General features: G+C 33.4%; 1 protein-coding gene across 3 annotated transcripts; it reads right to left on the bottom strand.

Annotated features, from left to right (window-relative positions):
- Window positions 1-5,246: 5,246 nt before the first annotated feature.
- LOC149569787 (uncharacterized) lies at window positions 5,247-9,374 on the bottom strand. 3 transcript variants are annotated; one of them, XM_089822507.1, is made up of 3 exons: window positions 9,176-9,374; window positions 6,942-8,182; window positions 5,247-5,701 (listed from the first exon to the last, which is right to left on the bottom strand). In XM_089822507.1, the coding sequence occupies exons 2-3, from the start codon at window positions 7,953-7,955 to the stop codon at window positions 5,486-5,488; spliced, it is 1,230 nt and encodes a 409-aa protein (XP_089678633.1). In that variant the 5' UTR covers window positions 7,956-8,182; window positions 9,176-9,374; the 3' UTR covers window positions 5,247-5,485. The 3 variants fall into 3 exon arrangements, 2 of the variants coding, with proteins under 2 accessions (XP_089678633.1, XP_089678634.1); XM_089822508.1 differs by having other exon boundaries at window positions 9,085-9,280; XR_016362807.1 differs by lacking the exon at window positions 5,247-5,701 and adding an exon at window positions 6,455-6,526 and having other exon boundaries at window positions 6,657-8,182.
- Between the last annotated feature and the right edge of the window lie 2,968 nt (window positions 9,375-12,342).

Genomic DNA, 12,342 nt, shown 5'->3' with positions numbered 1-12,342 from the left:
TCAATTTGAAATTATTGAAAATACAACAGATTTTCCTTAAAAAATTGTAATTGTATTTGTTCTTCATGATCTGCAGATTTTGTGATTGACATAAACATCATACAGAATACTGGACATATGCAGAATATTGGACAAACAGAAACAGCCGCGTGCCTTGCAATTTTTTTAAACAAATACATTGATACTAATATAAAACTAGTATCTGTTTCAAATCATTATATGATTTATATTACATCTAATTGTAAGAATTATCTAAAAGGGATGTTTTGATGAGAAGAATCTTGGTAATGATCCTGCTGATGCAATTTCACCACCAATTTAAACAAGTGACGGAACAGCAGCAATTTTACATAAGTAATCCAGTTTTAGTCATGTTCCATTGTAGGATTTCAAAACATCAGCACTTTTACTTAACTACTCCAGTTCAAGTCATTTTGTATCGTATGATTTTATTTTAAGTATTTTTCAGATTTAGTCATTCTCGAATCTCCATTGTAAACTCGAGCAATGTTGACTTATGTTAAAGGGCACCACTTCAAGGCATGTTCTAATTGTATGATTTCAAAACAGCAACAGACTTTGATATTATGTACAATATTCAGAGTTCTGTTCTTTATAGAGAACAAAATATTACATACTGAAAAGTAATTTGTATTCTAATTAAGCTACACCTGTTGATAGCTTCTATTCGGTATATTTATTGCTTTTCTTCAGTGTCTTAAATACATAAACATATATCTCAATTATTTCCCGAAAAAACAGCTGCCCCGAATGTGATTGTTGCAAGCTACGCCAGAATGCTGGTTCTTATTATCTCCATGCAATAAATTTAGTGCACACTGTCTTCTAAAAGGAACAACATATGTTCCACGAACGATGTCGACACTAGCAATAAGCTAGCTGCTATTAACCATTACCAAGTTACAGCACCGCCTTATATCTCCAATACAAATTTTAATACATTTTCCACAGAGCCAACAAACATTGAAAGAATACCGAACGTTATAATAAATCCTACACATTCCTCAATACCTTTCGAGTAAATTGATATGGCCACCAGAGCACCTTGCATTGAGAACAGCTACCATTTCCAACGAAAGAAAACTCTACTACCAACAGTCTACCCAGCATTTTTTTTTTTAAGTGGAAGAGAATATTCCTCAACGGGAATAAAATTATCCTCGCACCATTTCACCCAACAATTGTACATTACCAATATTCTCAATTCGGAATTCTAAAAACTTGTGCGCCTGTAGTTTAACACCCTCCTATCATCTTCTTATGATTTGAGGAATCGACTATTTTAGTTGGTCAAATTTTATTATTGCTTTTTCCTTTATTCGTTATCTTTTCTTTGAGCCGCAATCAGATACTAACTAGAGATGTTTTGCAATGGAAGGAGTTTGGATTTCTATTTTAATTATGCTGATAGGCGTTCTACAATGAAGAATGGTCATGAAAAAATCTGTCTACATTTATTCTGTCATAAATACTTGCTGGTGACAACTGCAGTTTGACGCAGTTTGACTTTTCAATTCATCTTTCTGCAATAAATACAATGATTATTCAGCGATAAATATTTACTGATGACAACTACAGTTTGACAGTTTCTAATGCTCTTTCTTTGACGATAAATAGCAATTACAATTTTACTTTTCCATTGATCTTGTTCTCTGATAAATACCAACTACTGTTTGACAGTTTCCAATGATCTTTCTTCGGAAATAAACACTTGCTGACAACTACAGTTAGACATATATTACTTAGGATTTACAACTGCAGTTCAAAATTAAATACTTGTGGCTGATAACTCCAGTTCTCCATTTTAACCCTTCAACTACTATAGGCACCTCAGAAAGATATCGATCGGCGTATTTAATATAAATATTCTCTAAATAAATATATATAAAGTAGTGAGAGGTCAATCTATGAAGTTGACTGTACCATTATCTCTTAAAATACAAACCATAGAATTATGACTCTCATTAAAATAGGAGATAAAAACCATTGAATTATGACTCTCATTAAAATAGGAGATTTAGATATTTAGTGGAGATAACTATAGAATTATTATTTCCCCATTGAAAATTTCATCCAACAATTGTACATTTACCAATATTCTTAATTCGGAATTCTAAAAACTTGTGCACCCCTATCATCTTTTTATGATTTGAAGAATAGTCGGTCAAATTTTATTATTGATTTTTTTCCTTATTCATTACCTTTTCTTTTTCTTTTTGATGAATAATCGGTTGAATTTTATTATTGTTTTCTTTTCTTTATTTGTTACCTTTTCTTTTTCTTTGAGAGGCAATCTAGTTTCTTTTTCTTTGAGAGACTAACTAGAGATGTTCTTCAATGAATTGTTTTTTTTCTTTATTTGTTACCTTTTCTTTTTCTTTGAGAAGCAATCTAGTTTCTTTTTCCTTGAGAGACTAACTAGAGATGTTCTTCAATGAAAAGAGTTTGGGTTTCTATTTTAATGAGGTCAATCCTATGAAACTGACTGTACCATTATCTCCTGAAATAGGAACCATTGAATTATAACTCTCCATTAAAATAGGAAATATTTGGTGGAGATAACTATAGAACTATTATTTTCCGCTTTCCATGTTGCAAAACAACAGCTTTCCTACTTACTAGGGGAGAGAGCTCACTAATTGAGCACTTTAATTTTGCAATTCTCAACATCTTATGTAGTAATTTTAAATCACTCCCATTTTTTGTGGCAGCTTTACATGACAAGTGCCTGCCTACAACTAAGGTTTTAGAACAGCATCATCGGATATGAATGCCTTCCCCAGCGACGCATCCCCCCAAAAAACCCTGTCTCAGGAACGGGGAGGGGACTTGTATCCATCCCCAATTTTTTTACAACACAAACAATTTTTTAAAAAAATTGTCACTTTTGCCATCCCCCCTCCCCGTCCCCAAAATCGGCAAAAAAATTTGCCGTCCCAAAAACCTATCCTGCTGTACCCTGCCGTCCCCGTCCCCGTCCCCGTCCCCAACCCCTAAACTCAAGGGAACATAATTTTTAGCCAAGATTTCCAAAACAGCCCAAAAAAAGTTATATCATAGTTTTTTCTTGCAGATGATGTGACATCACACCACTGGTTGATTTTTGAGAAAAAAAGACACATTTCATTCAATTATGGGTAGTCATCTTTAACAAAAAAATATTTGAAGTTTGAACTACTGGTAGAGTCTTGTCAAAAATGTTAGATATTAAATCAACAAGTGCGAGTATGAACAAGTGTGAGCATGAAGATAACAACTCCTGTAACAACCATTGGAAGTGTTTTTGTACTCAGTCTTCTCCCCCATAAACTCTTTTTTAGTTCTATTATTTATATAGGGATAGTTGCAATATGTATGAACAAGTGTGAGTATGAAGATAACAACTCCTGTAATAACCATTGGAAGTGTTCAAGTACTCGGTCTTCTCCCCCATTCAAACTCTTTTTAGTTCTATTATCTATATAGGAATAGTTGCAATACGTACTCATTTTACCCTCATCAAGCAAGTTCTTAATAAAAAGCCCTCAAGGAGATTGGATCCTCATTAATTTTACAACATTAAAAAACTTGTCCAACACAAAAAAAAAAAAAAAAAACAGGCGTAGAGGGTTGCTGTGATGCCTTTCTAGCATATGTTTGTATAGTGCTACTCAGTTGCAGAAAAAACACATTGAAACATACCAGAAAAACATAAATTATGCATCAGCATATACACTAAAAAAATTGATGACAGCAAAGGGCGTGCCCATGGAAAAATTAAAGTAACTTATTGGACGATAAGGAACCTAGAATTTAATTCAGTTGAGCATCTCATCTGGAGAGACTATAATTCAAACCCGGTAGAGAACACAACTTGAATACAGATTACACCTCAAAATCAGACCAGCCTTTTGTAATAATTCAACTTTCAGACCAGCCTTCGGTAATAATTCAACTTTTAGACACCTTGCAGACGCCAACAAATACAAGCCAGCAAAATGCATGGTTTAAAGTGATTTTGCTGAGTTCAAACCTTCTACAATACAAAGGAAAAGCTAAGTAGAAATTAGAGTAGCACATATTGGCACCAGAAAACTCAAAAACTTTTAATAGTTAAAATAAAAAAACATCCTTCAGAAAAGACCTCAGTTTTAAAGCACCTTGCAGCATACCAACAAATACAAGCCATAGAAGTACATGGTTTAACATATATGCACCCTGCAGCATACCAACTAATACAAGTAAACCCCTGCAACATACCACCACAACAAATACAAGCCATAAAAGCAGATGGTTTAAAGGACAAAATCACACTTTAATGTGAGGTATCTAGATGGTACTGCGTTCAATTCTTCTACAAAACAAAAGAAAAAAGAAGGCACAAAAGTTACTCCTACTGGAAAGCTCAAAGCTTCAACAGTTCAAATCATAAACCACCAAACAGTGCTCACTAAGCCATTTTTCATATAAAATCAAATACGATCCTTCAAATAAAAATTAGTTTATCATATGGTTCACATATCAAAGCAGAAAATTGTGAACTCAAGGTACCATAGCCTAATAATTGAAAATTTGAAGGCATCACAATGCAGACAAATCAATAAAACATTTGAACAATAGCAAGCTTGTCCAAGCCCAAACATCAAGAGAATACTCAGCATAAAATTCTTATATCGTAATAAAGCTAAATGACAAACAGGCTTTATAATAGTTAATAGCTCACCAAAAGGAACATCCAAGAGTGTAAACCTCAAAGTAAACCAGTTAAATAACAGAAATGTATAAAAGCCCACAAAAATTACCTATCAAAAAATGCTCTAAACATTACTTAGCAAAGAGATTTTAAATTGACGCTTGTTGTAACCCAAGGTTCGACCATATTGGTCAAACCTCAAAGAATGCTAAAATGAAAAAAATACACCATTACCAAAAGAGGGGATTCATATCACCTTTGTAACCATCAAGTCCCATCTTCCAGAACAGCTTGGCAGACCTGAACAATCACAATATTTTTCCCATTGCCGTTACTGAGGTCAGAAGCATCCCCTTGTTCTATATGCTAGAATACATTTAAAAGCTATATTCAGTACTCCAGCTGCTCATTAGGCGAAGGACTCCAAAAGGTCAATCCAACTTCAATCAGCATACAGGATTTCACCCAAACGGAAAAACTACCTTGAAAAAGAATTGAACTTAATTCCTTACTGCAGTACAATTTAGTCAAGCAAAGGCAAAATGTAAAAACATTTCTCAAACATATCCATTCATTTTCCCCCATTCAAATCTATTTGTACAGAATGTTACAGTTAATGAATACAACACCATTTCGTGCTGGTCAAACTTCTATGAAGTATAGTCCCAGCAAACCTCCCAAAGCTTGAGTCTGTAAAGCACCTTAGGAGTTTACACATCACTCGAAAAAGAACCTACCAGCTAAAGTAGATAAAAAGCTAAGAAATATTGTTTGTCATTGTATAAAACCAGTTTATCGCCGCTTAGGATTTCTATCATCATCATCTGAATCACTGTCTACTTCATCTCTACTCCTCTTCTGGCCTGCTGCAATATGATTGTCATCCCCATCCTCGTCAATATCCTCATCTTCTGGAGCATCTCCAGCTGGTTCAAAATCACTACCACCATCTTCATCTTCTGGCTTGCCAATTGATTGTGCCAGGTACTCTGTGCCATAATCTTCTTCCTGGCAGATGCAAATTTCACAGTTGTAAACACCAGAAAACTATAAAGCTTTTGATACAGCTCGAAGAACCCTTTTGCACTAATATATGTGGCAGTTATATTCACAAACAGCAGAATGAACAATTTTCAAGCAAAACAAACCCAACAAAAAGAGGAATTTACAAAAAAAGCTCTATGAACGCACTTACAAACACAACTGAAAGAACACTTAAAACTAGAAAACTGAAAATGGCATCATTATCTTTCAAAAGGATAGTAGAAACCCCTAATTTACTGGAAAGGGGACAACACAAAAATCACCCAGAAGAAGCAATATTTCATGATAACGGTTCAAAACAAAAGCTTGGAACAAGCTGTAAAAAGGTCATATCATTTCAAAACTGAGAACAAGCTGTAAAAAGTAAAATCGTTTTAAGTAAACATTCAACCGTTAGAAACATGAAGTAGGACAACGCTTCTATTTTAATTCATTCTGCAGATTTATCCAGGTATGTATTACAAAAAATAAACAAAGCTTCAGTCCCACCTCATTCTACTCCATAGTTTTAGTTACAACACAAACATGTGCCTAATCATTATTCAATCAAAAGCAAAAGTCATAACAATGGATTACACAGGTACACAGATTTCTGTCAATGAACAACTTAACATTCAAAACAGTGGAACTCACTAACAAGCAGATACAGTGATAGAAAATCTCTACAGTCCCATTGAAACTAATAACAACTCAGATGCAGAGATACAAAACCCATTACCAATCACATCATCACCATTATTTGAGATCTATACTTGTACTCCCGAAAGTCATTTCCATGTTTCAAATCAACTGTAACAACCATCAATCAGACTGCCAGATATCAGGCAATCCCAAAAATGAAAAAAAAAATGAAAAAAACAAACTTAAAGGTGGATAGCAGTTGATAAAAGCCTAAAGGAAAGGCATCTGCATAACAAACCTGATTGACCGTCCTTCCAAATTAGGGGCCGGCTTGTATAATTACCACATACCAGTCTTATATATCCTCAAGAAATGAAAATATAAGAAATTGGGTTAGACCGTCCCGTTCACTACCTATAGCTTGTGTAAGGCCTTTGAAACACTTACGCCTCTCCAGTAAGAAAGCACAAACACAAACTTCCATATACATTAAGCAATGAAAAAACTTGTAAACTAGCAGCCCATCAGACTCGAAGAATTACTTATTTAACCAATTTATATGTATCAGAATAAAAGAACCTACCTCATCTTCGCCATCAGCCTGGGCATCATTATCCACTCCCTCATCTTCGTCGTCTTCGTCTCCCAGCTCACCATCCTCATCTTCAGCATTATCATCAACCTCCTGAACATCAAGCTCTCCAGGAGCACCACTTGCCTGCTCAGTTCCCTCCCCATCTTCGTCATCTTCTGCAACACCATCATCATCAGCAATCTCGTCACTGTCTTCATCATCTTCCCCATCTAAATCCTGAACCTCGGCAACCACCTGAAAATCATCTTCATCTTCAACATCATCTTCATCGGAGCTGTTCAATGTGGTAGCATTGGCAGCAACATGCCCAACGGCAGCCGTAGCTGCCCCATGGCCATTAATTGTAACACCGTCCTGGTACTCGTCCTCTTCCTCAACGTCAAGCTCATCATCCTCTTCATCGTCCTCAAAATCCACTTCCTCCTGATTCAAAACGCCAGACCCATTAGCCCTCTCCTCACTGTTAAAATTATCAACGTCCTCTTCATCTTCCTCCTCAGAGTCTGCTTCTTCCGAATCAAACCTCTCTTTGCCCTCCCGGTCTGCCTTATCCAAAAACTGTAGCGTCTTAACAACATCAAAAACTCTGGCCCTGTAATCAGGCAGCCTCGTCACAGGGCACTCGTAAAGATCCAATGAACCTAACCGAAGTTGCGACAAGGGGACAAGATCTTCAAATGTCCCAATCCTATTATTTGATAGATCAAGATCTTGCAGAGATTTAAGTCCCGCCTGAACCAAATGCTCCAACCCACCAGAGATCCTGTTGTCACTGAGAACTAGGCGCCTCAAATGAGGCAAGCAAGGGAAACCCTCGAGAGAAATTAGGCCTGTGTTGGCTAAAGACAGGTGCTGAAGAAAAGGAAACTGCTCGAACAAACCTGCAGAAGGAAGCCTGCTCGGCGCACATTTCAGGGCGCCGTCTAAAGTCAGAACGAAGGTTTCGTCCGTTTTCTGAGCGCCTCGCGCGGCTTCTATTGCTTTCTCCCAAGCTTTTTCCATCTTTCTTGTGACTTAAGTTTCTACACTAACTTTTTCACCGCTCAAAGCAGCCAATATTCTCCTAATTCATCTCAGCCTGAGCTTGAACTGAACATATATTAGCCTTTACACTGCGCCATTTCCATCAAATTCAAATCCCGACCTTAAATGTGCACAAAAGATTACTTCCCCGCAAAGCCTCAACTTTTTCTCAGCCGTTAACGAATCTGAGCAGAACTCGTATGAATCTGGAAGAGAATATTACAAGCTTGCTCAGTTACTGAATGAAGAAAAATAAACTAAGCAGATATACTTCACGCTGAAACCATTTTAAAAGATTATTCCATCAATTGCGCGAATGAATGTGGGTATTCATGGTTTATTTATATGTAAAATTAAGCCACGTAGATAAAACTTACAAATCCAACAGAGAGTCTACTCTGGGGATTTTTACATGAAACTACAGCAATATGCGTGAAAACCTAGTAGGCTACTATAAAAGCCGAACAGAGAATTTCCAAATTTTGGAAATAAAAACCGTTCTAATATACTCTAAAACGAACCCGAACCACTGGTAACAAAGCAGACAAGAGCGAGACTAGACGGACTACCCGAAATCAACAAACGCTACGTTTCACATATCCTATGCTCAGTTTTGACACTATTACATAGAACATTAAAAAAAGCCCCACAAGAAATGCATTATACTTTCTCCTTAGAAACTCCGTTCTTCGAAACATACTTGAATCTACTATATGCTTGCGAGGTTGTTGCAGGAAAAAAACAAGCTAAACTAAAACGCTTCACATTAAGCAACAGTAAAGGCTAATAACATGAATCTGGGGCAAACTAAATCCCTTTCAGTACGGTAAAATAGGTCAAACAGAAAATTCCTTCAATTTTACGCTTTTACCTGTAGTTTCGCCAAATTCATAAACCTTTACAGGCAAAAGTAACTAAGATGCCCAGAAAAACTAAATAGCACAATGCTTAAATTTCGCTCTAAAAGACGGTCACATGTATCTCTGCTAAATTCATCAAATTTGTTGAATAAAGAGCAATAACTATCAGAAACTATTCAGAACGCCAAACAAAAATCCATTCTACACAATTAATCTTAAACCTGCACCAAATTTTGTCAAAAACTCACCCGCAAAAAAGCATTACACTACTAAATAAACTTCAAAATTACTTCAAAAGTACTGCAAAAGCCCATATCCTCTGAGAGTTTTTCCCCTTACCTATTAAAAAGTGACGCCTTTCCCTCCGTTTCAAGTCCTTATCGACTTCGATTCAGCGGTATTTCAGGTTTCCTGCTGCATCACCGCCATTACACAAACCAGAGCGTCGAAAACGGGAGTTGACATGAAATTTAACGTCAACTGACGGAGAACCTCAAACATAACGGCGAGCGAACTCGCTCCTTCTCTTACGCAACGCGTTTACCACGAAGAGCCCTAGCTGCCTTTTCAACCGTCCGATCAAAAAGAAAGGTAACGGATCGTTGACGTGGCAATAGATCCGACGGCTGTCTGTTGATTGTGCTTCTTTAGAATTGTGTTTCTTCGCTTTTGTTTTTATTATGAAATATCTCATGCAAAGTATCTTCCTTTTCTTTTTCTTTCTTTTTATTTTATTTAACCTAATTATCTTAAAACTTTCAATCTAGTTTATCTATTTATTTGCATTTAATGTACCGTATGTATTTGAGGGGAAAAAGAAGTAAAGGCGTAGCATACGTATATACTTGTTTATTGAAGAATAATGAGGAAAGGACCTCTGCGAATATTCTTGTTTATTGAAGAATAATGAGGAAAGGACCTCTGCGAATATTCTTGTTTTGTACTCAGGAATAGGATTCCACACCATGTTGTGGGGTGTATATTGTTAGGGTTCGGTGGTAGAACAATCTAGAGCAATAAATTATTATTATTTTGCTTACCTTAGATGTGGAAGTTTAGGTGTTGAAAGTGTTATGTTTATATTTTTAATTTGTTAAATATGTTTTACTAATTTCTATTTTTATTTTTTTGAAGATTTTTTTTTTTTGCAATTTTAAGTATGAGTGTGATTGGTTTTTACGGATTTTTTTAGTGATTAAAATTTGATAAGTAGGTTAAGATGTTAGAACAAGTTTATAGAGTTTTCGTAGTTGTCATTTGTTAGATATTTGGGGTTTCTCTTAATTAATTGCGTTGGAATTCAAATAGCAGTAGAATAGGTGACCTTGTGAAAAGTTCTGACTTGATTAACTAAATACAATAAGTATTAGTAGCTAAGCTTCCAAATGTGAAAATCTAGAATTGACTTTCACTCATTCTAACAATTCATGGAACCTTTTCTCTATTGCCTTGTCTACCTTATTCCTTAAACTATGGTCTTGTAAATTAGCTCTCGGAGCTTCTTTATATTTGGACACTTTATTCCACACAATTCTTTCCCTCCGATAGAATTCCAAATGATATGTGTTCACTTGTCTCTCCAAATAGAGAATTTGTGTTTCACATGGTGAAGTTTACGAGCTTCTTCAATAGTTGCACACAAGTATCAAGAGTGATGGAGGTTCTATCATTGTATATGCATCTTTGTTGAAGTTATAGTATTTTTTTTTCTCTTACTAGTCCTTGCCAAGGCAGGAATACTTATGCATTCATGTCAATGCAAAAGTTAATAGTATTTGTTTTTCTCTTACTAGTCCCTGCCAAGGCAGGAATACTTATGCATTCATGTCAATGCAAATATGACATTAACACTAACCAATCAAATCAAAGAATTTAAAAGATTATATGAGATTTTAAATGTTTATATCTTTTTCTAATTTTTCATTATTTTATAGATCACATTTTTCATCCATTCTATTGGTCCATACTATTTTTGGTGGGGGAAAAATTTAATTTTCTTCAACAAAAAATACAAATATTTTCTAACAACTTCATCTTCCATTAATGAATGTATTACTTTATCTTTTCCACATTTATGACAAGTTGATAAGATTTTATTTTTTCAATCATTTTATCTTCCACCTCATCAATATTAATTATCACAATCTATTAAATATTTTTAATTTCTTATTTTAAATATATTTATTATTAGTTTTAAATTGATGTTTATTTTTTACTATTTGATATAACTTGTTTCTAAAACTTCATGCCATGCATAAGTTCAAATTATATATATATATATATATATATATATATGCCTTTTTAATATAATTTCAATATGTTATATCTTTGTATTTGATTTTTTGATTTTTTAAAATTTTTCTTTTTTAATAAAATTAGTTAAATTATTACTATTATTTTATTTTTATAAAAATAAATTAAACAATATTATTTTTTAATTATATTTTATAATAGTGTTTGTAATATGTATAATTGATAAGTGTTACAATTTATAAATTATATCATTTATTATTATTATTATTTTTTATTCAAAAATTTTATCATTGAGTTTAAATACAATTAAAACCTATATATATATATATAAAATTAATAATTATATTTTATATCAAAAAATACTAAAGAAATAACCACAAAAAAAAAATCAATTCTAAAAGATATATAAATTGTTATTAAGTTTTTATAAACTATGTATTTAAATTAAATAGTTATATTTTATTTCTTATTTATTACATCATATTTATTCATTAACATCAAATTTATATGTATTACATCTATTTATTATTTACAAATGTACATATTAAATTATATAGATGTTATTTTATATTTAAAAATTACTTAATTTTATGAAAATTTTAGAAATACAAAACATTAAATAGTAAACCTTTTCTAATTGTGTAAAATTAAACAATTAGTTTTACTTATAAAATATTTTTATATGTCAATACATTTCATTTTTTCTTATAGAAATGTGAGTTTTAATATAAAAATTAAATTCTTAGTTTCATTAATTAAAATATAATATATTTTAATTTTTTATTATAATCATAATTTTATTTTTACTATTTGTTTTATTAAGAAAAATAATTATATTTAATTCTCTCTCTTTCACACACACACAACTAATGTCGGTATCATTCTATCTTACTATTTTATCTCTCTTCCTCTTCCTCCTCTATATTATCTATCCTTTTTTTTTCTCTACATATATGTTTATGTTATTGTTGTATACAGCTATTTATCTCTATCTATATCTCTATCCTAGTTTTTGTCCAGTGCTAATGATTAAAAATAGTGTGAGTTCCATTTGATAATCAAGATGAGAATAATACATAGTTGGGGTAGTTATTCCAACTACTTATGGTTCTCTAGTAGCATGCATAGTATGCTTAAACATATAATGTGATAGTCCAAATGCTTCATCACTTCTTCAAGTTCTATAATTCAAATATTGGTATGAATATCTTTCCTCATTGCACATAATTTAAGTTGTCAATGTAGAAGGTGCA

This window comes from Cupressus sempervirens, chromosome 3 (genome assembly GCF_028749045.1).
Source record: "Cupressus sempervirens isolate cs-2001-9-10 chromosome 3, ASM2874904v1, whole genome shotgun sequence".
Lineage (NCBI taxonomy): Eukaryota > Viridiplantae > Streptophyta > Pinopsida > Cupressales > Cupressaceae > Cupressus > Cupressus sempervirens.
This window is presented reverse-complemented; position numbering and strand designations above follow the sequence as displayed.

What these genes read in the sequence shown, in the direction of transcription:
- LOC149569787 (XM_089822507.1), bottom strand. Translation starts at nt 7,955, where the DNA reads ATGGAAAAAGCTTGGGAGAAAGCAATAGAAGCCGCGCGAGGCGCTCAG. An exon ending in AGGCTGATGGCGAAGATGAG is followed by an intron (nt 5,702 to 6,941) that starts GTAGGTTCTTTT and finishes TGCATCTGCCAG; the next exon opens with GAAGAAGATTATGGCACAGA.